General features: G+C 43.7%; 1 protein-coding gene across 1 annotated transcript in view; it reads right to left on the reverse strand.

Annotated features, from left to right (window-relative positions):
- LOC147671992 (axonemal dynein light chain domain-containing protein 1-like) overlaps positions 1-18,419 on the reverse strand; it is a gene marked incomplete at its 3' end in the record, with an annotated part of 350,388 nt that extends 331,969 nt beyond the window's left edge. Inside the window, exons 1-2 of the mRNA XM_086948070.1 lie at positions 18,033-18,419; positions 795-895 (exon numbers count right to left, since the gene is read on the reverse strand). Of these exons, the coding sequence (XP_086804196.1) occupies positions 795-895; positions 18,033-18,419 (488 nt within the window). The remainder of the gene's footprint in view (positions 1-794; positions 896-18,032) is intronic.
- Positions 18,420-23,035: the final 4,616 nt, after the last annotated feature.

A 23,035-nucleotide genomic window follows, 5' to 3' on the forward strand; every position in this document is an offset into this window, starting at 1 on the left:
ACCTCCAAACCTGTACCACCACACATGCAGGCACACCTTTATTCCGTCACCCACATGGTGACTTCTGAAACTTAGCAAACACAACAAGATAATGGGTGGGGTGCTGAAACTTTTCAACCACTCACTGCCAGTCAAAAGATCTGGGTTCAGTCCATTGTTCCTTCACTCATTATGCCACCCCAGTTTGGATCCAGCCATATGCAAATCACTCTTGACCCTGCTCTTCATGGAAACAGTCCAGCCTGAACTGCCAGATCAGGTCCTCCCTGGACCAGAAACAAGCATCCTGGGACCGGTGTCGAGGTATCTCCCCCACAACAGTTAGGCTAGCTTGAATCCAGGTGTACAGCAAACAAGGGACTAACGTCTGGGCATACCCATGGCGATTTGGGGCAAACATAGCAAACACAAGAAAACAATGGACCGAGTGCTGAAACTTTTCAACCACTCGCCCTCAGTCAAAAGAACTGGGTTTAATCCATTGTTCTTTTGCTCCCTATGCCACTACAGTTTGGACCCAGCCATATGCAAATGAGTCTTGAACCTGCTCCTCATGGAAACAGTCCAGCCCGCACTGCCAGGCCAGATTCTCCCTGGACTGGAAACAAGCATCCTGGGACCAGTTTCGAGGTATCACCCCTCATCAGCCAGGTTAGCTTTAATCCAAGTGCACAGCAAACAAGGGACCAACGTCTGGGCATACCCTTGACCACTTAAGGCAAACAAAGCAAACACAACAAGCTAATGGACTGAGTGCTGAAACTTTTCAAACACTCACCCCTTCTGGAACTTACCTACCAGCCCCTGTAAGGCAGACAGGCTGCTCCATCAGGTGTTTGAATCTTCCTCTACGGCCTGGATGATGCCAGAGCTGGTCTGGGTTTCGAACCCCCACCTTTCAGCAGAAAAATAAACAGCAGTTGTTGTATTTCAAAGAACCTTGGTCATGGACCTAGCACAAAACCCCAAACAGTTGAGAGCATATCAGTGGAAGAAGGGGGAATAAAGAGTTGCTGGGGGAATTTATTGGATAAATCTCAGTGCAGAATTCGTTTTTACTCAAATTTTTGAGATTTGTTTCTGAGATTTGGTTCGCACTTACGATCTTAATAGAAAGCAGTAGGGACAAAGGAACTTCTCACAAAGGCACTGCCATATTTTTTACATCTCTAGGTGGCAATCGCCTTTGTACTAGTGCTTAAGGTCTATCTTCTCTACTTTGGTTACGCAGAAATGGAGAAACTCAGTACAAGGGAGAGGGAAAAATTTAAATGCCCCCTTAGCCAAGGGAAACTGACACAAGTAAATTCATCTTTTTTGGGTGAATGAAAAAGGTGGTAGACGTTTTGTGAATGGGAATGTACCAATACCCAGACAGGCACAGCACATGGACCATAAAAGCACAGGTGACCTTTAAACTAATACTTGTAGATAGAATAATTGGTGGCCGAAGAAGCCATGGAAACTAGCTACTCTAATGTTTGGAATATATTTTCCCACTTTATGTATTTTTTTATAATAACGCAATGAACACAGCCCAATCCATTTTGAACATGCATTTTTGTCTTTTTTTGTTCTTTTCATTCCTCCTATTAATCCTCGTTTGATTACTGGATGACTGCTTCAAGGAACCGCAAAGATTCCATAAAGTCTGACATTTGCAACTGCCTTGTTTTTTTGCAACTCCTGTTACTAATGTGGAAACTAAGATCTATGGGCCTGATGTAGGTGGCAAAATACCGATCGGTAATGCTGAAATTCGTTAAATATCTGCATTACCGACCCGTATTTAGCCATGTACGATGTAGGTGACTGTAAACATACATGCAAAATAAGGAATCGTAAAATAGTGATTCCTTATTTTGCTCTTGCATTTAAGGAATCGGAAATACCAATTCCTTAAATGCAATGTACGTAGCACTAAAAACAGTGCACCTCAGCCGTAAGGAATCGCTATTTACCACCAACTTCAAGTTGGTGGTAAGTAGCGATTTCCTTACAAAAAGCACTTTTTTGCTTTTTTTAATGTGCCATGTGGCACGCATCCATGCCCTTAGGGCATGTATGTGCGCCACATCTGCACAAATGCACATTTCGGGGTGCAACAGGGTGTCCTTCGGACACCCTGGCACCCTTGAAATCCCTCCCGCTATTAACGATTCGGTAATACCGAATCGCTAATAGTGAATCTCTTCCCATTCATTCCTATGGGCCTCCTAGCCCATGAATGGCTAGGTATTCCTTAATAACTAATCTGAATTACTAATTCGTTATTAAGGAATATTAAGGAATCGCTAATATTTTAGCGATTCCTACCTACATTCCATTTAGCGAGTCCTTAATAGCGATTTGGTAATAATCGCTAGGTAATAATCGATATTAAGGACTCGCTAAATGGAAGTTACCTACATCTGGCCCTATGTGTATAAATGAGAAACTGTTAGTTATTGATGTCTGATTATAGGAACTCTACGTCTCACTGTCAATAGCATTTAAGTGAATGCCCTGAAATATTCCAATAGCATATTCATTTGACGGTGTTCTATATAGTTTTCTAGTTACCGCAAACAAATACTTTTAGCTCCTCATTAGGAGTTGCATTGTACTAGTGACAGAGGGAGATAATTTCACTGCATAGTCACCTGTGTAGGCCCTGCTGCTTAGAAGTTATAGGCCTCAGTTACATTGGCCTGAGCACTGCCATTTTCTCTCAGCTTAAACAGAAGCAGAAAGCTGGTCTGACCCAGGCTTCTGCCAGCTCCTTCTGCAAGGCTCAGCCCTCCTGTTTCAAGGCCCCCACCCCACAGTACGTTAAGTTCACGAACATTAAAGTTCAAGTTCCTTCTTATTCTTGCAACACACCCCAGGCCCCCACTTGAAAGCTGTGAACAGAGAAAAGGGAAGTTCTCAGCTACTGTAAGCCATCCGATAAATGAGGATAAATGTATCAAATCAGTATCGCAGACTGGCACAATAACGCATGAATAGAATCCCTTGAAGCAATAATGGCACATTTCTAATTAATGATAGACTTCCAGCCAGAATGCCAGGAACTCAGTCTAGACTGGCGTACGTGCCACACAATTACGAGAAATAGCCACATTTAACACCATTTTAACTTAGGAGAAACGTTCACTAAACTCGTAATGGCTCTGTACGCCGGCCCCACTGCAAAAGTCAGAGCAGGTGGCTCCTTCTCATCCTCTTTCTGCCTGAAACAAGGGACGAGGCAAGGTTGCCCACTATCACCATCTTTGTTCTTACTGGCAATAGAACCCTTTTTGTGGCATATTAGACATAACAAAGCAATCGCTGGTATCCCATTTGATGACTGCACTGTAAAATTGACGGCCTACGCCGATGATGTGCTGATCTTAACGGAAAAAGCCGACGAGGCTATCCCGGCCTTGATGGACACAATCGAGGGGTTCTCTAGAGTTTCAGGATATAAACTGAATAAGGACAAAACAGAAGTCAAATTGTTAAACAATATCGGGAGTAAAGACATTCTAGGCTCCTCTGGCCTTACCTGGCAACCAAAAGCTTTTAAATATCTGGGCTTAGACTTTGAAAGGGATTTGATTACGACTCTGAAGTTAAATGAAGACTTAACATTAAAAAAGATATCCACATTGCTAGATAGCTGGTCACCAAAATATCTATCCTGGTGGGGTAGGGCTGAGACCCTTAAAATGATGTGCACGCCCCTAGTTAACTATCTAGCCTGCATGCTCCCTATGACTTTTTCAGAAGAATTCATCAAGAAGGTGGACAGGTTGTTCGGGGAGTTCCTGTGGCGAGGGAAAAAAGCCAGGATATCACTAAAAAAGCTGCAGTTAGCAAAAGACAAAGGCGGCCTGGGCCTGCCCTCGTTCAGGAACTACCAAACAGCCTTCCTCTGTAAACAAGGGGCCCTTTGGCTAGTTGATGATACATCCTACACTCCAGTGTGGCTGAATATCGAAAAATCGTTAATGGCGCGTGCACCCCTCTCGGCTCTCCTCACCATGGATTTGACCCATATACCTCACTCTAAATACATTCTACTAAATACTAGAAGAGCACTCCTCCGACTTGACCAATCCCATAAGACTGCTTCGGTGATTAAGAGATCTACTCTACTCTCATTATGGCATAACCCTATGCTCAGGATAGAGGGGAAGACCCTTTATTGGGAATTGTGGGCGACTAAGGGTATACATATAGTGAATGACCTCTATGAAAGTGGTAGGCCTCTACCCTTTTCGATATTGCAAGAGAGATTTGAATTGCCTCACATAGAATTTTACCAATTCCTGAAATTGAAAGCTGCTATCTCCAAACGTCCCCTTTCTACAGAGCCGCCTTGGCTGGTGAACCGCCTCCGGTTACTGTACCATGCTGGTCATTTGGTCTCTAGAATATATAAACTGCTCCTCCCCCTGCCCAAGAAGCCACATAAGTTATCCGAAATCAAGTGGGAATCAGAGCCTAACTCCACAGGAATAGTAATCGATTGGGAGGTCATACATAACACCGCACTAACAAACAAGGTTTCCCCGATCCTATGCCAAACGAAATATATGTTGTTGAACAGAGTGTTCTGGACCCCTCAGAAACTGTTTAAATGTAATCTGAGGGACACGCCTAATTGTTGGAACTGCCAAGAAGCGCCAGGTGACTTGGCACACATGCTTTTTAACTGTTCCCTACTGCGTCCATTCTGGAACAATGTATTTTCATATATCCAACAGATATTTGGAATAACTCCTACTCAAGAATTTATATATGTCATTCTGGGCCCTCTGGAGGAACAATTGCCAGAGACTCATGACAGACAATTGCTTGATATCATGTTAACATTGGCGTGCAAGGTCATACTTTACAAGTGGAAAAATTTTGCTGAAGTCAACTTTAAAATGTGGCTGGAATGGCTTTCCTTTCTAAGAGGGGCAGACAATCCTGCGCTACAGTCAGCCACTTGGAAGCCTTCGAACAACAAACTCTGGTCATCCCTGGATGCGTCATCCTGCCACTTTGAACCCCCATGAGGCACATCTCAATGGTCAACTTGTTCCATAGAATTGTTATTGAATTTTAGTGTGCTCAACCATATATGCTTACTGTATACTTCCTAATACATGCATGCCGAACCAGGTTTGGGTAAACTGGTTATGACCGCTCTATGGATACACCTGTCCTCTCTCTTCTCTACTCTCTTCTCTTCTCTTCTCTCTTTTTCCTCCTCTCCTTTTCTCTCCCACCTTTCTTCTATCTCCTCTTTGACTTGATTTGATTACTGTAAGTGTCTTGGTGCCATCATTCTGCTCATTTGTACCTTGGAAGAGTCATTGTATTGTCTTTATTTTCAGCTTTGTTCTTCAATAAAAAAGATTTGAATTAAAAAAAAAAAGAAATAGCCACATTTACACTTATGCTGGGAAGGTATTAGGCAGGGGCGTAAGAGGCGATACGAGATAGCGTGAAATGACGTGATTATAGTCTCACGCTTTGGACATTATAAAAAGGAGCCCCGCAAGAATATCGGCGGGCAACTCCTCGTCTGTATGTAGGTATTCAGGCAGAGAGTTGTCTCCAAGGGCCCTTGATCAAATGTTCATCTTTTGTATATATATATATATTCTACCTGCATTTTATCTGTGTAACTGCTTTCCAACAAGACGTTTTATTTCTGCATATGTTTACTGTAACTTGTAACTTTTTCTCATTTAAGCATTTATATTGTGGTGTAAGGACATCTCACTGAGTATAGAGTTGTGTGCGTACCTAATAATAATAATCTGTACTTTGCATTCAAATGTATTTTCAGGAATCTCACTTATAAGCAAATGTGAGTATACTTCTATGTAACTAGCACAACTGTGTTTATTCAAACTGCCTCAGAGCTCACAAATGCACTTGAATAGTCTCTCTCTCTCCTTAGCAGCTTAGCAGCTTCAGAACTGTACTTTGTGTAATCAAACTGCTATCATTGCATATTACTAGAAGCTGTGTCTTCTAATAAAACTTGTTCAACTTACAGAAACAGTCTCCAAGGCTCATATATCCATTTCTTCCTATTTTTAGAGCAAGCGTTCCAGGACTACCCCGGTGCAACTTAAGGTGTCCCATATCCCTTAGTTCTCTCTCACGGTCTCCCCAGCGCGGCTTCTGAGCTGCTGCACCGAGTCCCCTGGCCCCTCCTGACCACAATTAATTTTCCCTCCGACACTAGGGGCATGGAAAAATTGCATGTGATGTTAGTGTTACCATGGGGTAAAGCTACTCTAGTACAGTGTGATCACAAGTTAAACCCTAAGGAATGAGAAATTACCATGCTGGACCGATTTTTCCAGTTGTAAAATCACAAGGAATTCCAAATGTTGCGAAGTCTGCATATAATCAGGTGGTAAATCAGCCCTAGTACTGTGTGATCGCATGTTAAACCCTAAGGAATGGGAAATTACCATGCAGGGCCGACTTTTCCTGGCTCTAAAATCACATGGAATTCCCAAGTCCAGGGGGTTTAGCCTATAAGCAGGCGTGATAAGCAGGTGGTAAATGTGTGCAGGGACCTCTCATGGGGCATGAGGTAAAGGAGTGGGCTGGGGGAGTGGGCTATAGGCGAAATAAGGAAAAGGTGTTTTCTGTCAGAAATAAAAGCGAAAAGTGAAGTTTGGCAAAGGTTCATGCAATTTTACAGTAAAGAATTACCCTCATGGAAAACCGGGGGTGGAAAAACCGAGATTTGCTTTATTAATAATCCCCCTAAATTTACCCTACGGCCTGACCTTAGTAGACAGCATGCACATTCACATCCTTTGTTTTTCATATATTCTGCACATTTTTAACTGCTCAGTTCCAAACCTGTTTAAATATAAATTGAAAAAGCAAACATTAGACCCAAAGTCAAGAGCTCTGAAGCTATAAGGGAAATTTAAAAAAAATCTGACAGAATTAGAGCAAGGAGAGTGAACAGGCCTGTGATGGTGCAAGGGGAATTATTTTACACATGTAGAATAGCCAGGTTTCTTGAATCATTTCATAAAGCAGGTGGCATTTCTGATTGAGGAGGTGACATTTAATGGAGTTTGACACCATCCAAATCCAAATTCGACAATCGTCACAGCCAAGTCTGACTATCAATGGATGCAGGATTTAACAAGTACTTGATCAGTAATTTTCAAACTGAAGCATCTGGGTTGCAACCTTCAGTAGATAAGGGATTTGACTGTGGAACTTAAATTTGACAATCATAAAATGTAGACAATCATGTGTAGAATTAGACACCCAATGGATATGTGATCTGACAATCAGTGGATCTGAGCATGAACCAATAACAGACCTAGGATTTTACAACACGGAAATGTGAGTTAGGCAATAGCATTATGCAAACTTAAAGCCTTGCAGCAATTCTTAAAGCTGCAAATTCTAAAGGTCTATAGCAGATATTTAATCGATAAGCATGTGGCCAGTCAGATGACCACAGAAAAAGCCCATGAGAGCTAAGAAGCCGTTGCTGTTTGCCCCCATTATGTCGGATTTGCAAGACTGGAGTATGCCTGGACACCCAATTGAACTGTTGGAACTTTCGATCCTGCACCCTTCGGAACATTTATACGTCCCCACTGTGGTATTCTCTACTTTGAACTGTATGCGGTTTTGGACTTTGTTGATCCCCCTCCTCCACCGGTCGTTCAAGATGGCGGATGAGACGAAGCTTGGCCTCGGATATGGGGAAGGGCGATGGTGGTACCAGCAATCAACATCTCTGCGCTCCTGTTCTGCCGACTTATGGGACATTGTGTGTAAGGGACTTCCCTTAATTATAGATTTCAGTACATGTGATCGTAGGGGTCAGGGTTGAGATCCTTGTCTGGGCTTATCGAGGTGAAATTATGGTTGACGGGATAGCTTCACTGTCCTAACGGATTCGGGGGCAGGGTTGGCTAGGTTGGGGGAAGGAGACCGGGAGTCCGTAGTATTATGCCCTCCTCCGATTTCCCCTTTCGATTGGGGCTTTCTTACCTTTTTCTCTTTCCCTTTCTTCTATATTTCGGGCTTTGGTTGCTGGGCAACAGGCACGCTGCGTGGGGGGTGGCCGTAGTCATTTGCAGGGGTGCAGGGTGGGGGGGTGGGGGTATTTCGCTTTTGTCTTTGTTCTATGGCCTCTTTTTCTTCTTCTCTTCTCTTGCCTTTCTTTCCTTTCTTTTCCGGGTTAGTGTAGTGGGTTCGGCTTTCTCTGCAACCTCATCTCTACACCTGTGCCTAGACCTCTCCGGGGCCTGGGCGCTGGGGGGCGGACAACAATGACAGTGTTGATATTAATAATGTGCTGTTTATCCTGATGTTGCATGTTTAAACGCCGTTGATTGCTAGGGTAGCGAACTTGGTATGGACGCATCGTTTTCCTGTTCGCCCTCATTCCCATGGTCCGAGACACTATATGATATCTGATCCTTTCTATTTTATATTGAAAATGAAAACCTCCTATCCTGTTTCGCATCGAACTGCACTCTCAACCATTGTACTTGGCAATCTGAGCTACTATGATCCCCAGGGACAATTGCTTTGAAACTGAATGTGATACTATACTGAACTGCTTAGTGGCCAGCCCTGGGGGTTGTAGCCCCGGTTTTGTATATGTGTGCAAATGTTAAATAAAGGTTTTCAACAAAAAAAACAAAAAAAAAGAAGCCGTTGCTCATGAGCAGATTATGCTCCAAACCTCCTTGCATTTATACCTGCTCCAAGGTGAACCCAAAGTGCCAAACAGGGAAGTTACACTGTTTAAAAAGAATCTCAGAAAGAAACAGAAAGCTAGGGGATCCCCAAGGTCATCCATGTACTTTTGTAAACATGTATGCAGGAAACACTTCACAGTACTGTCTCAGGGATTCTGCTCCTACACAGAACTGTGCATAGAGACTTGGAACCTCAGTAGGTTAGGGTGTACCAAACTCACCTTAGTATCCAAAATCCCCTACCAGGCTAGCAATCGGTGTCTCCTTGGTTCTTCCATATCCCCAATGATTAGACAACCGAGAACATGAACTTAGAATACCTCAGGTAACGTGGAAGACACAAAGACGTTATACTATCATACCAGTCCAAAACGAGGAGTAAATGAAGACACGTGCAAGTTTGAAATATTTATTTCTAATGCCGTGTTCTCAGGCGCAGTATCTTAGCAAATACAAGCAGACATATTATAAGCAACAAGGTTATCAGCATAGTTACTATTCCATAAAATACAAAGGGTGAAAGCATGTTAAAATGCTAAAGGGAAGAAGGCTAAATTGCACCTCAGTCTTACCCTCCCTTGCTAGTATATTATATTATATCTACAGACGGTCTCTTTGGGTTTACAAGGGCGGCCCCATACCTCTGGTCCTAGTAGAAAGGTATCACACCATTTTCTACACCAGCTCTCTGCATGCGTATGTTCTCTAAGTGCCTGTGCATGCTCTGCGCAGTACATTATTAAACGCGCCAAAATCAGAGGTGGCCACAGCTGCATATGTGTTATGTCTAGGACGTGCGCTGATCAGACCGAACAACAACCACTGTGTTGAAATAACCTTGAAGGCCTCGGCACTCACTATTCAGACATAGCTTACCAAGCAAAGCTGATACTATAGGAAAACATATTATTCTCGAGTGAAGCAAACTATTCTGCGAGACTCTAAACAATTATAATATTGTATACCGTGTGCAAAAGCAGCAGAAAGTAAAAATGGCGTTTAAACTCCTAATAAGCTCATGCTAGCCTAACACAGTGTAAAGGCAAAGCCCATCTCCATGACAGTACAGGATTTTCAAGAAAGGATGGTTCAGACTGTTATAGGGGAGAATATTGGTTCTACCAATATTACCTCAGCTGAAAGCAAACTACCTCAGGAGATAAACCTTAGCTAAAACATGAAGTGCCCAAATGTATAAGCCAATTTTGTTGGACAGAGGCAATTGAGTAAGGACAATTAAAGGATGCTGTACTTTATAGCTAGGGATTCATTTTGCAGCCAATTAGTCACAGATGTGATCAACAAATTAACATCAAACAGAGAAGTGTACTATGCAAGTTTCAAACAAGAAAATTCTTAAGGAGCCTGCAAACTGTTGCATGTCTGAATATCATACACATAAATAATGGCTGATGTAAATATTGTGTCCTAAATATTATTTCCAAACTTATCATCCCACTGGGTGTAGATATTCTATTATTAATGTCATTATTTTTGTAAACGATATTTAGGACACAACATTTACATCAGATGTACAATATTCTTGTACAGGGAAATATATTTTATTGATTCCACTGAAGTCAAACAATATAACAAGCACTGGCAAACCAATGGGTTTGGGGTTGGCCACTAGCCTTTTGACAATCAGTTTTTTGTTTAGTCATGGTTTTTGCAAAACATTATGTTTGGAAAACTGCTGGGCCCTCATTAAATCTAAAAAAAATATTAGCTAAAAGCATAAGTGTTTTTCTAGTCTCAAATAAGGTACATATTACCATGGTACACCTGGCACTGACGGGAACTACCTTGTGTGGATGTGCTCCTTGTGAAAGGGCAAAACCAAATGGGAAAATGGACGGAGTGTTGAACATTGCAAGCACCCACCCCAGTCAACTGATCTGGGTTTAATCATCATCATACTTTAGCTCACTCCGCCACCCCAGTTCAGACATGGCCATATGCAAATTAGTCTGACCCAGTGCCTCGTGGGAAAAGTCCAGCCTGAACTGCCAAGCCATGTCTTCGCTGGACCGGAAACAAGCATCCTGGGACCGGTTTCGGGTTCATAACCCTCATCAGCAAGGATATCTTGAATCCTGTGGCAAAGTGAGCAGGGACCCACGTCTGGGCATACCCTGCCTACTTAGGGCGAACAAAGCAAAACCAAGGGGATGATGGACAGAGTGTAGAACATTGCAAGCACTGACACCCAGTCAACTGATCTGGGTTTAATCCATCATCATTCTTTAGCCCCAGTTCAGACATGGCCATATGCAAATCAGTCTGACCCTGTGCCTCATAGGAACAGTCCAGCCTGAACTGCCAAGCCATGCTGCCCTTTGTGAAAGGGTAGCATACCACAACTCAAGTCAGCTGATGTGGTCTAACATTGCCCCTTGATGCATGCTGGAGTGAAAGAAATATGTGACTGATACAATCACAGACTAATGGATGAAGTCTGTCTGAAACCCCTATATGTAACTATGCTATACATACTTTTAGTAAAATCAAAATGTCTTGGCTAACACAGACCTAAACAAAAAGCCATCGATCTGGCATTGGCTGCTAGCCTCGCCTTTGAGAAACAAGTCAAGACAAAAGGGAAAGAAGGGAAAAAAAGAAAGGGATGAAGGCAAACAAAGAAGAAAGATAGACAAAAAAGAAGGTAGCAGGAGAAAAAGGAAGGCAAAAGGAAGGAAGGGAGCGAGGTAAAAGGGGAAGGAAGGCAAAAAGGAGGAAATGAGGGGAGGCAAAAAGAAAGAAGAAAAAATAAAAATGAAAGAAAGTAAGAAAGAATGTAGAAAGAAAAAAGGTAAGAAAGAAAAATGGAAAGACAGAAAAAAGGAAGAAAGAAGGAAAGAGGGCTAAAAGGAACGAAGGAAAGGCAAAAGGAAAGAAGGCAAAAAAAAGCAAAAAGGAAAGAAGGAAAGACGGTAAGGATAAAGGAAGAAAGACAAGAGAAAAGGAAAGAAGGCAAGAAAGAAAGAGGGCCCGAAAGAATGAAAAAATAAAGGCAACGAAAGAAAGAAGAAAAGAAGCCAACAAAGAAAGAATGAAAAAATAAAGAATGAAAGCAAAAAGGCAAACAAGAAAATAACATGATAAGAAGACAAAAAGAAAGAACAAAAGAAAGAAGGCCAAAGGAAAAGGAAGTAAAAAGGCAAAATAGAAGGAATTAAGGTAAAAAAGAAAGAAAGGCAAAAAGAAGAAGTAAGAAGGGAAGAAGGCACAAAGAAAGAAAAAGAAAATACGGCAAGAAATAAAGATGCAAGAAAGGAAAGACAAAAGGAAAGAAAAAAGAAAAAAGCACAGAAAGCGCAAAAAAAGGAAAGAACAAAAGGCAAAAATGAAGAAAAGAAAGAATGAAAGAAAGAAAAATGAAAAGGAAAGAAGAAATAAAGGGGAAAAAAGTATGAGAGAAAGAAAGAAGGGAAGAAAAAAGAAAAGGGAAAGAATGCAAAAAAGAAAAGAAAAAAGAAAGAGAAAATAATGTAAGAAGGCAAAAAATAAAAGAAGAAAGAAAAATAAGGGAAAAATAAAGAAAGGAGGAACGAAAGAAAGAAAAAAGAAAAAAGAAGGAATGAGAGAAGGAAAAATAAGAAAAGAAGGAAAGAAAGACAGAAAAGGGGGAAATAGAAGGCAGAATAGAAAAAAAGGAAACTGGGGGAAAGGAAGTAGAAAAAAAGGAAAGAAAGACAGAAGGAAGGGTGTTGACAGTATAAAATATTGGATACTAGTTCGAAATTACACCCTACCTATGTTCAAATGAAACTGTTACAAGTGTGCTGCAAGATTTCGAAAGCGTCATTGGCGAAACCGAGTTAGGAACACAATATGGCATGATGAGAAATAGCAGTAGTCCACTTCAAAACAAATTTACAACAGTATTGGAAGGAGACAGGAACTAATAAAGCTGGACTGTGCCCCGTGCTCACTTCAAATGTGTCCGAATGTCACATCTAGCATTACTGTCACTAAAAGGAATTAAATGACGCTGTTTGTAGATGTGCTCATTGGTAAAGAGCAAAATGCAGTCACCCAGAGTGGCGTTAACCAGAGACATAAGAAGGCTGACCCATTGCTCTTTGCTGTATACTTTAGTGGGAGGAAGCAAAAGGGGACTGACACAGCAACAGACCAATGAGTGAAGAGAGTTGGCTGAAAGTAAGTATATTATTCATATAATGTTAGTAAAATTAAAAGGTCTGGGCTAACGCCAGACCCAAAAAGACAGTAAATAAACATATACAATTTCAACAATGCTCATGAAACAACAGTTAATGCATAAAACACAAGATTAAGAAAGTAATTAATAATAAAAAAAGTTAACACATGCTTTGCTGTCTTCCAGGCAGTGCCTCGGCACAATATATTGTTGGTAAGTCTGTACGATATGAAAATGTCATGGCATGATGCAATACCCTAAACAGCAATTGCTAATCCTTTAATGGCTGCAGGACCAGTAAGGATTAATTACTTACCTGTCTCTTCCAGGGGTATCATCATCAAAGTCATAACCACTAGAATATTTCCGCCCATGCGCGGGCCCCGGAAACACAATCATATATGAGAAAACATATGTTCATCTCCATATATATATATATACATTAAAAAGTAAATGCAGCCTTCCATACACTAAGAGCTGAATAATGCTGTAAGGACTTCCCTTGTATACTATAAACAAGACATAAATAATCAGGGAAAAAACAAACAGCAAAGTATGTTACAAACCTGTTTTAATGCTTAGCACTTAGCATAATCCTGCAAAGAGGACTGAAAGCATTGAAAGCTCACAGGCTGCATTGTAGAAACATAGCATAGAATAGCTGAAAAGCTAACCCTTAGCCACATAGGAATAAACTGGCACCTGCCTTTAAGGCAGCCATAACCCCTGGCTTATCATCATGCCTCAGGGGTGACAGTTAGGTCAGTTGTTCTTTGCGGTGACTCAACGGCCATGGCATAAAGAGTTGACATTTGAAGCGTTCCTTTGCCCGGGGAGGCGGGTGGGTTGCTTATGACTTTGATGAGGATACCCCTGGAAGAGAACTAGGATTACAGGTACGTAACTATTCCTTCTCTTCCAGGGGATCCTCATCAATAGTCATAAGCACTAGAATAAAATAGCAAGCCTCATCCCTACCACCTGCGGGCAAACAGAAAAGGAACTACTAATAAAGCTTAGATGAACAAACTTAAAAACATAGATATCTTATTATCTGAACAGATTCCTCAAGGAGGCTTGACCTACTTGGGTATCCGCTCTGGAGTCGGAGTCGAGACAGTAATGTCTTGTGAAAGTATGTACCGATCTCCCGGTTGCTGCCTTGCAAATCTCCACCATTGGCACGTCATGCAAGAAAGCCACTGTAGCCGCTTTCCCCCTAGTGGAATGCACTCTAGGAGACAACAATAGGGGTTTGTTTGCCAACTGGTATACCAATCTAATGCAGGACACTATCCATCTCGAAAAGGATCGTTTGGAAGGTGGAAAGCCCATCCTCATGGCACCATAATTTAAAAACAACTGGTCTGATTTCCTTATGGCCCACGTTCCCTCCAAATAGAACTTGAGCACCCTTTTAAGGTCTAAGGAGTGGAGTGACCTTTCCGCAGGAGTGGCAGTATTGGGAAAGAAGGAAGGGAGAGAAATCGCTTGGTTAAAAAGAAAATCAGAACAATATTTATATACGGATACCATGGCACTCGGAAGTGATTTATATTCTCTATATTTAATCAAAACAAGATATTCTGTGTGTTTACCCAAATATCACTAGCAACAGACAAGTTTATGTTCTCAAAAATCGAATGAGTTTTAATTCAAAAATATTTTTGAAACATAGTAATTCACAAAGAAAAGATTTTTTTAAAACACACATGTACAATTTCAAAAAGAATTCAGAAACATGGACCAAAAGAGAGCATGTATCCCCTAATTAGAGAACTGGTCATAAGACTAAGAATAGTAGTTATGTCCTCTTCATCCTGGTCCACGATAGACAACAGCCGACACGAGTTTCGTCACGTCAAGTGACTTTCTCAAAGCTTTCTCCCCAATTACAAGGGGTATTGGATACGATAGCGATGCTTAGAGTTTTGCAAGAAAATCAAACGGCTTAAGTAGTAACCAAGAATTTTATAATAATATGTTGGGATCCTCCCAATATATCAAGAAGATGCCTGCATTACACGATCCAGTATGTTTCACACCAGAAAATTATTTTAGTTAGCACATTGATCGTAAGGTAAATGGATACGAAGTAGACCCAAAATTCAAAGGATATTCCAGTGTGTCGTCATGTTTACTGTTTTATGTGGGTTTTCCATACATGTGGAGAAGGTAATTTTTTATAAAACAATTTCCGACGTGTGGAGAGACAAAAAATGGCTATGATAGGCCTTGTGTGTTTCCGTTCGGCGTAAGAACAGCATGGACTCCCCAATCAACGTCCAACGAGAAAATCAGAAACAACCTTTGGCAAAAAAGAAGGGTGAGTTCTCAATACCACCCTGTTGTGGTGAAATAAAGTATATGGTTCCTTGGCACATAGCGCTTGGATCTCACTTACTCTGCGCACTGATGTTATTGCCACAAGAAAAGCAGCCTTTCATTTTACGTTTTGCAGAGTGTCTTTGTGAATGGGCTCAAAGGGGGGGCCATCAATCTGAAAAGGACTAAATTCAACTCCCAAGGAGAAGAAGGAGGTCGAACAGGGGGGATTCATTTTCTTCAAACCCTGTAGGAAATCCTTGACCACCTGCAGTTGGAAAAAGGAAGGCTGGTGGGGAGACCTTCTGTAGGCTGTGATGGCCGCCAAGTGCACCCTGATCGATGAGTACTTCAAACCTGACTTGGCCAAGTAAAGTAAGTAAGGAAGAATCACCTCTTCCTGCCCAGTTGTAGGGTTAAAATGGTTACGTGCACACCACAAGTAGAATCGCTTCCACTTAAAAGCGTACAACGCCCTCATGGAGGGTCTCTTTGCCTCTTTTAAGATGTGCATACAGTCCTGAGGCAGATTCAAGTGTCCGTATTGCATGACCTCAGAAGCCAAGCTGCCAAGTTCAGTGGGGGAAGGCTGGGATGGAGAATCTTCCCGTCCATCTTGGTCAGAAGGTCCGATCTGTAAGGCAGCCTCTTGTGGGGGCATACTGACATCTTAGGTCTGGATACCACCACTGGCGAGGCCAGTCTGGAGCTATCAAGATCATGGTCATGTTGGATCGGATGAGCTTGGATACCACCTTCGGGATGAGAGGCAGGGGAGGAAAGGGTTATGCAAATTGTCCGGACCAGTCCATCAAAAGCGCATTCCCTCTCGTCCCTGGCTGGTAGAACCAGGACGCGAAGGCGTGGCATTTTTTGTTTTGGTCGTCTGCAAACAAATCTATTGAAGGTTGACCCCACTGATGAAAAATGTCTGCCACCACCTCGTCGTTTAGCACCCAGTCTGGCTGATTGCGTCTGCTTGCACATTTTGCTCCCCTGGGAGGTGCACTGCTGTGATGGAGAGACCTCGGGCTAGAAGCCAGTGCCAAATCGCTTGGGATTCCAGGGAGAGTGGGCGAGAGCGTGTACCACCCTGTTTGTTGAGGTAATACATGGTGGTCGTGTTGTCTGTTGAATCAGAATGGAGTTGGATTTGATCGAAGGCTGAAAAGCTTTTAGAGCTAGATTAACTGCTCGTAACTCTAAAACAATTTTATGACTGGACCACTTCTTGTTGGACCACCGGCCCTGCATCTGTAGGCAATGCATGTGCGCCCCCCATCCTTGCAGGGATGCATCCGTGATCAAAGACTGTGCGGAACTGGTTGATGGAAGGGGACCCCCACCAAGAGGTTCTTCGGTCGAGTCCACCAAAGAATGGATGACTTTGCTGCTTGGCAGAACACAATCTGGTCTTCCCAGTGGCCTGACGCCAGATCCCATTGGTCCTCCAGGTCCTGTTGCAGAGGCCTCATCCTCAACCTGCACTGGGAATGAGAAAGATGCAAGAAGCCATCGACCCCACTAGAGTTGCTACCTGCCGGACCGTTGGCTGTGCGGCATGGAGGGGAGAATCGCATTTCTGCTTCATTGATAAAAGTCTCTCCTCCATAGGAAACGCTCTTTCTATGTTTGAATTCAGAGTGGTGTCCAAATAATGGATCATCTGAGTAGGCTGGTGAACTGATTTTTTTCATGTTCACATGAAGGCCCACCCGGCGAAGCAGGCTCAAACAAACTTGAAAGTCGTTCCTTACCACAGCCAATCGTCTAAGTATGGGTAAACAAATAGACCCTTTTGATGCAGAGCTGCCACCTCCACTGCCATTCACTTGGTAAAGACTCGTGGAGCAGATTTCAGCCCGAAGGGCAAGACCTTGAACTGGTAATGTTTCTTGCCGATCACGAATCGCAGGTACTTGTGATGACGTGGAACGATTGGTATGTGGAAGTACACTTCTTGGAGATCCATCGAACACATCTAATCTCCTAATGTAGATGTGGACATATTTGATGAAGCGCCAACATGCAAAACTTCTCTTTCAAGTTGACTTTGTTCAGTAATCGAAGGTCCAGGATAGGTCTGAATTTGTGCTCTTGATCTCTTTTCGGCACCAGGAAGTACCTAGAATATACTCCCTTCCCTCGCTGAGCAGGAGGTACCTCTTCTATGGCCTATTTTTGCAGAAGGGTTGACACTTCCTGACGAAGCAACTTTAGCTGGTGAGGACGAGATCTTTTTGGAGGAATGACCTTTGGAGGAACATGAAAACATAGCACGTATCCATTGCACAGTATACTGAGCACCCACCGATCTTTTGTTATGTTGCACCACTCTTTCAGATGATTTGAAACACTTCCTCCCACTGGAGTGGGCAACGATGCTAGAGGGAGCTTGTGTTCATTGCTTCCCTGCTGATCTGGCCGTGTTGGAGGATTGTTGCTGATGACCTCCTCTACCCTTGTTTGATTTTCGGCCTTGGAACTGCGACTTGCTTTGGTACTTGTTTTGAGACCACTGAGGGGTTTAAACCCTCTGTTGGTAGCCCTTGCGCTGGTTGGGCCTGTATTGCAGCTTGAATTATTTTTTCTTTTCCAATGCCACAGCCTTGAGGGTGTCTAACTCAGACTTCATCTTCGCCATCTCCTCATCAGTGTGGGCACCAAACAGAGAGGAGCAAGAGAAGTATAGATTAAGGATCCACTGTTGTGCATCTGGTTAGTGCTGTTAACCTCAACCAGGCAGATCTTCTAGCACAAATCCCATGCGCATAGGAATGTGCCGACAACGTAGCCCCATCCGCTGCTGTGCTAATCACCTGGTTAGCTACCAAGGATCCTTCTTTGATAACTTCCTCAAAGTCTCTTTGGTCCTCTTTCGGAAGCTTTTCCTTGAAATGGTCCAATGAGTCCCATAAGGCCCTGCCATAGCGGCCTAATAAAGCTGCTGCGCTAGACACCTGCAGAGAAGATGCTGCCGATCCGCAAACCTTCCGTCCCCAGGAATCTTGGGATCTACTTTCCTTGTCCGGTGGGACTGATGAAGATGCAGTTACTGCATGCGTTTTTCTTGCCGCCGCAATGATCACATAGTCCGCAGGCGTATCTGATTTCAAGAAAGGAGGGTCTTTCTCTGCTGGCTTATATTTCTTTTGGATTCTCGCCGGCGTAGCCTTAATTAAAGATGGAGTAAGAAAAATTTCCATCACTGGTTCCAAAAGACCAGGTACTAGAGGGAGCAAAGGTCGAGACGCTGATCTCTGATGGAGTGTCTCAAAAATAAGCGTTGTAGTTACTTAAGGAGTCGACATTTCGATGTATTGATGTCGTCAATTGGAGATACCCTTGATTTAGGGCTATCCGAAAGAGTGGGAGAGTAGTCTCTCTTATAAGAACAGGTAGAGGAGGAAGATCATGTAGGGGATCTTCTTCTCTTGTGTCGAGAACCAGAAGGTTTGCGCTCCCGCGACCTGCCTGCGCGCTCCCTACGTCTGGCCGATGGAGACTTATCCACCTCTTGCACCAATCTTTGTAGAGGTGACCTGTGGAGTGAACTGGTGTACTCTTCCCCTCGCCTTGCCATTCCCATAGGGTTTTTACTCCAGTCATGGACTGGAAGAAGCCATCTCGGAGATAAATAAACAGAAGGGGAAACTCCACTATGCTGCGAAGGAGACCTTCGTTGCGACCTATCTGAATGTCGCTCTGGAGATGCCCAGAGTGAGTGCTCTGATGACTGACGCCTCAAAGAGTGATAGGACGAGTGTTGCGACGCTGACTCCATCACTATCCCCACAGAGCCTTCTCCAGACCTCACTGATGCAGGTCTTGACGTCGAGCGTATGACCTGCACCGACAGAGCTCCCCTCGATGCCGAATGTGATCTCCTTCTCAACGTCGACCTTTGGCCAACTGCTAGAGGGTCTGGTCTTGACGTCGGTTGATTCTGAGTCAGCGACGCAGATTCTCTATTCTTTGACGTCGACCGCCTTGTGGACGACGTCGCAGTGCCTCGATGCTGGCGGAAGGCTTCCACTCCTTGACGCCGATCGTTTTCGAGATGACGATGGCGGAGGGCTGCTGTACCTCGACGCCGGACGTCGCCGGGTGGACAACGGCGGAGGGCTTCTGTTAATTGACGCGATCGTCACCGAAACGACGACGGCAGAGGACTTCTGTTCCTCGACGCCGATCCTTGCCGGGTTGACGACGGCGGAGGGCTCCTGCTCCTTAACGCCGATCGATGCCGGGTTGACGATGGCAGTTGGCTTGTAATTCTTGACGCCGATTGTTGCCGGGTTGACGATGGCGGGCATCACGATTCCTCGACGACGATCGTCGCCGGCTTGGTGATGGCGAATGAAGTGATGCACCTGAATATTTCGACGTTCAGTGTTTTTTTTTACGGCGAGCCTGCCGTCGATGGTCTTCTCAAGGACGTATGTCCTACCGGTAGAAGTTTTTTTCAGCGCCGAGCCCGACGCTGAAGAAGAGCCGAGTTGAATCTTGCTTCTGAAAGAAGATCTGACCCCTTGCTCACCGGTGACCTGCCTCTTTAAGATGCTCTATCCCTTTCAGCTAGCCCATAGAGCCGGATTCTTTCTGTCTTTCAAAGTTCTTTGAGACAAAGACTGGCAATGTGGGCAAGTTTTGGGAGCATGATCCTTAGGAAGACAAAGTATACAGACTGCATGAGAGTCTGACCTGGCCTCCTCTTTTCCACAGGAAGGGCAGGGGTCAAAAAGAGATGGCATTTCTCAGTGGAAAAATTGCCAAAATCTGTCAAAAAAAGACAGCACCTTACTTCTAAAGCTGTTAGACGTTTAAGTAAGAAGACATTTTCCAAAAAGCTGGAGATTATTTCTGACTAAAAGTCAGAAAAAGCAGAGCTGTGTAACCAGGGTCCTGACTGAAGGAGCCAGAAAGAACAACTGACCTAACTGTCCCCCCTGAGGCATGATGGGAAGCTAGGGGTCATGGCTTCCTTAAAGCCACGGTGCCAGTTTATTCCTATGTTACTAAGGGTTAGCTTTTCAGCTTTTCTATGCTATGTTTCTACAATGCAGCCTGTGAGCTGTCAACGCTTTCAGTCCTCTTTGCAGGATTATGCTAAGTGCTAAGCATTAAAACAGGTTTCAAACATACTGTGCTGTGTGTTTTTCCCTGACTTTTTGTCTTGTTTATAGTATACAAGGGAAATCCTTACATCATTATTCAGCTCTTAGTGTATGGAAGGTTGCATTTACTTTTTATTGTATAGAAATATATAGTGATCAAGGGACTTTCACGCCCGAAACGCGTCATCTGTTAAGACTTGGCAACAAAGAAATAAAAGGAACATCTTGCTGAATTTGAGTGGTCTGTTCTCCTTCTTCGCCGGCGTTTCCAGGCTGGAGGTGGTTTGGAGAGTTGTTAATTGATATATATATATATATATATATATATATATATATATATATATATATATATATTTTGAGATGTATATATGTTTTCACATATATGATTGCGTTTCCGGGGTCCCGCGCATGGGCGGAAATATTCTAGTGCTTATGACTATTGATGAGGATCTCCTGGAAGAGAAACAGAAGAAATTCATTGCTCATTATTGTGATCCTTCGTAGAAAAGGAAAAAAAGAAAGTTGAAGTTGCTAACACTGAGAGCTGAAAAAGGATTTAACTCCTACTCCAAGAACCAAAACAACCTGCACTTCCAAACAAATCGATAGTTTCGAACTGTTTCAAAGGTCAAGGTATATTTAAAGAAGTTTGTAGTTTGTTACTCCCATCTGAAGGCCGTGGCACAGCACATCAGCTTAGTTAAGTTTAAATACTAACAGAGTATAACCCAGAGTGGAGGCAGTTAAGTAGCAATTTTTAGGTCTCGCCTGAGGCTGCACATGAGCTGTTGTTTTCGAGACATTCAATTTACATATAGGGGGGCTGGGAGTCTGATAATTGCTTACCATTGGCTGGATTCATCGCCACTCTCATTTCCTTGCTTCTCTTCATCAGAACATTCTGGCTTCACTTCCTCTTTGGGTGTTTGTTCCTTCTCTGGAGCACGGCTGAAGTACTACTTCTTTGCCTATTATTTGCCCTTCCACTGGTTGTGCTTTCGGAGTTACTTTTTCTTTTCCCTGCACCCGCACTTCCCGGGTCGTTGTTTTAGAGTAAAACTCATCCACCATTAAATAAGAACACAGTGTACCTTTAAGCAATGGCCTCATTAAAAACACAAGGGGAACTGTAGGCCATTATTTTGGAAAACGAAACACTCTAAATACCAATATTCGCACGCTACACAGACTGACACACACACCTCCCAGTGTGCCAAAAACTCCCGCCTAGCAGTCATGCTCTACAGAGATCACTCCCAAAGACATCAGAGTAGCAGTCTTACACTACTTTAAAACCTGACACAACCCTTACAGAATAGTAGTCTCACGGTACAGTACCCTAAACCACTCAGAGTAGCAGTCCCACACTACTAGCAGCACTCTGATATCCCTCACAGACTAGCACTCAGACACTACCAGAAACACTTGCACACATTTCACAAGTTACAAGTGTGCCTTTATTGATTGCTTGTGGTTGTGTATATGGTATCTTGGATGGTCGAGTGGGTGAAGACGAGAAGTAGACGGGGATAGAAGATGGACAGATGGATATGTGAGTGCATGGATGGAAGCATGTAGACATTACTCAGTCTTACAATAAACCTATTTGCTTTGCCACTGCCTGTTTTTACAAGCTAAGCACATGTCTCATATCAAAGTGCTTTGGCCTCTACTACCACAAGGCGAGGCTAATCTATAGTGGGTGCGCAAAGGAACGCCTTTGAGTCACGGACCAGATCACACGACGTCACTATAAACAATCCAGGACACTATAGCAGAGCTCAGACCATTATCATGAGCAGCAGCGCTCGGAGAGAGACAAAGGAGAGTTGTCCACCACAAGAGCTGCTCCAGCCTCGCCTTCTGTTCACAGTGAAGTAAGCAATGTGACCAAATACTTATAGGCCTTTATCAAAACACCAGAAGGAGGATTTCTTTTGGGGTGGGGAGGCATCAGCAGACCACGGGTCGGTCTACCCCCTGGGCATAGAGGTTGGTGCAGCCATGAGCTGCCATTTTGTGTTCGGGCTACCAATGCAGCCCAAAGTACAATTACTTACCCGTTGGGCTCTCTGTCACCATTTTAGGTTCAGGTGACCTGGTGGCTGGTGACAGGGAACTTTTATGTGTTTTTGTCCTGTGAGGTAGTTTGAGTGGTTGATTGGCTTTATCGTGAATCATTAGGTATACTCACTGTGCAATCATGTCTGGCATTGAGGAAAAAGGTGAGCCGGTGCTGTAGTTGTTGAAGGAAGCCGGCCTCCTTGACCTGGTGGTCAGAGATGAAGCAGCAGTGTCAGCCGCCCACCCAGCACGGCAGGCATCGGATCGTGTGGCCACGGTGGTGGTGTTCCCCACCATGAAAATGGAGGGCGGAGGTGGCGTCTCCGGTGCAGGTTGGTTCGAGGGGTCGCTGTGTGTCCAGATGAGCAGCCTCTTGTTGAGCGGTACGGGGTAGGGGGCAGCAATGCCCATTAAGGCTGTAGTGCTGTTGGGGGTGGGCAAGGGCGAGGCGAAGGGCAGGGCAGAAGCGTGACGCGGCGTGAATGCTGCACTGCAGCAGAAGCAAAATGCCCCACAATATATGGACATTATGGCCACTTCAGCCATTTCACAGGTGTATGGGGCCGCAGGATTAAGTCATTCAGGGAAGCTGACAATGGTCTTATGAGCTGCGTGCACGGGGCAATCAGATTGATGGGAGA

The sequence above is a fragment of the Lissotriton vulgaris genome, unplaced genomic scaffold (genome assembly GCF_964263255.1).
Source record: "Lissotriton vulgaris unplaced genomic scaffold, aLisVul1.2 SCAFFOLD_2464, whole genome shotgun sequence".
Lineage (NCBI taxonomy): Eukaryota > Metazoa > Chordata > Amphibia > Caudata > Salamandridae > Lissotriton > Lissotriton vulgaris.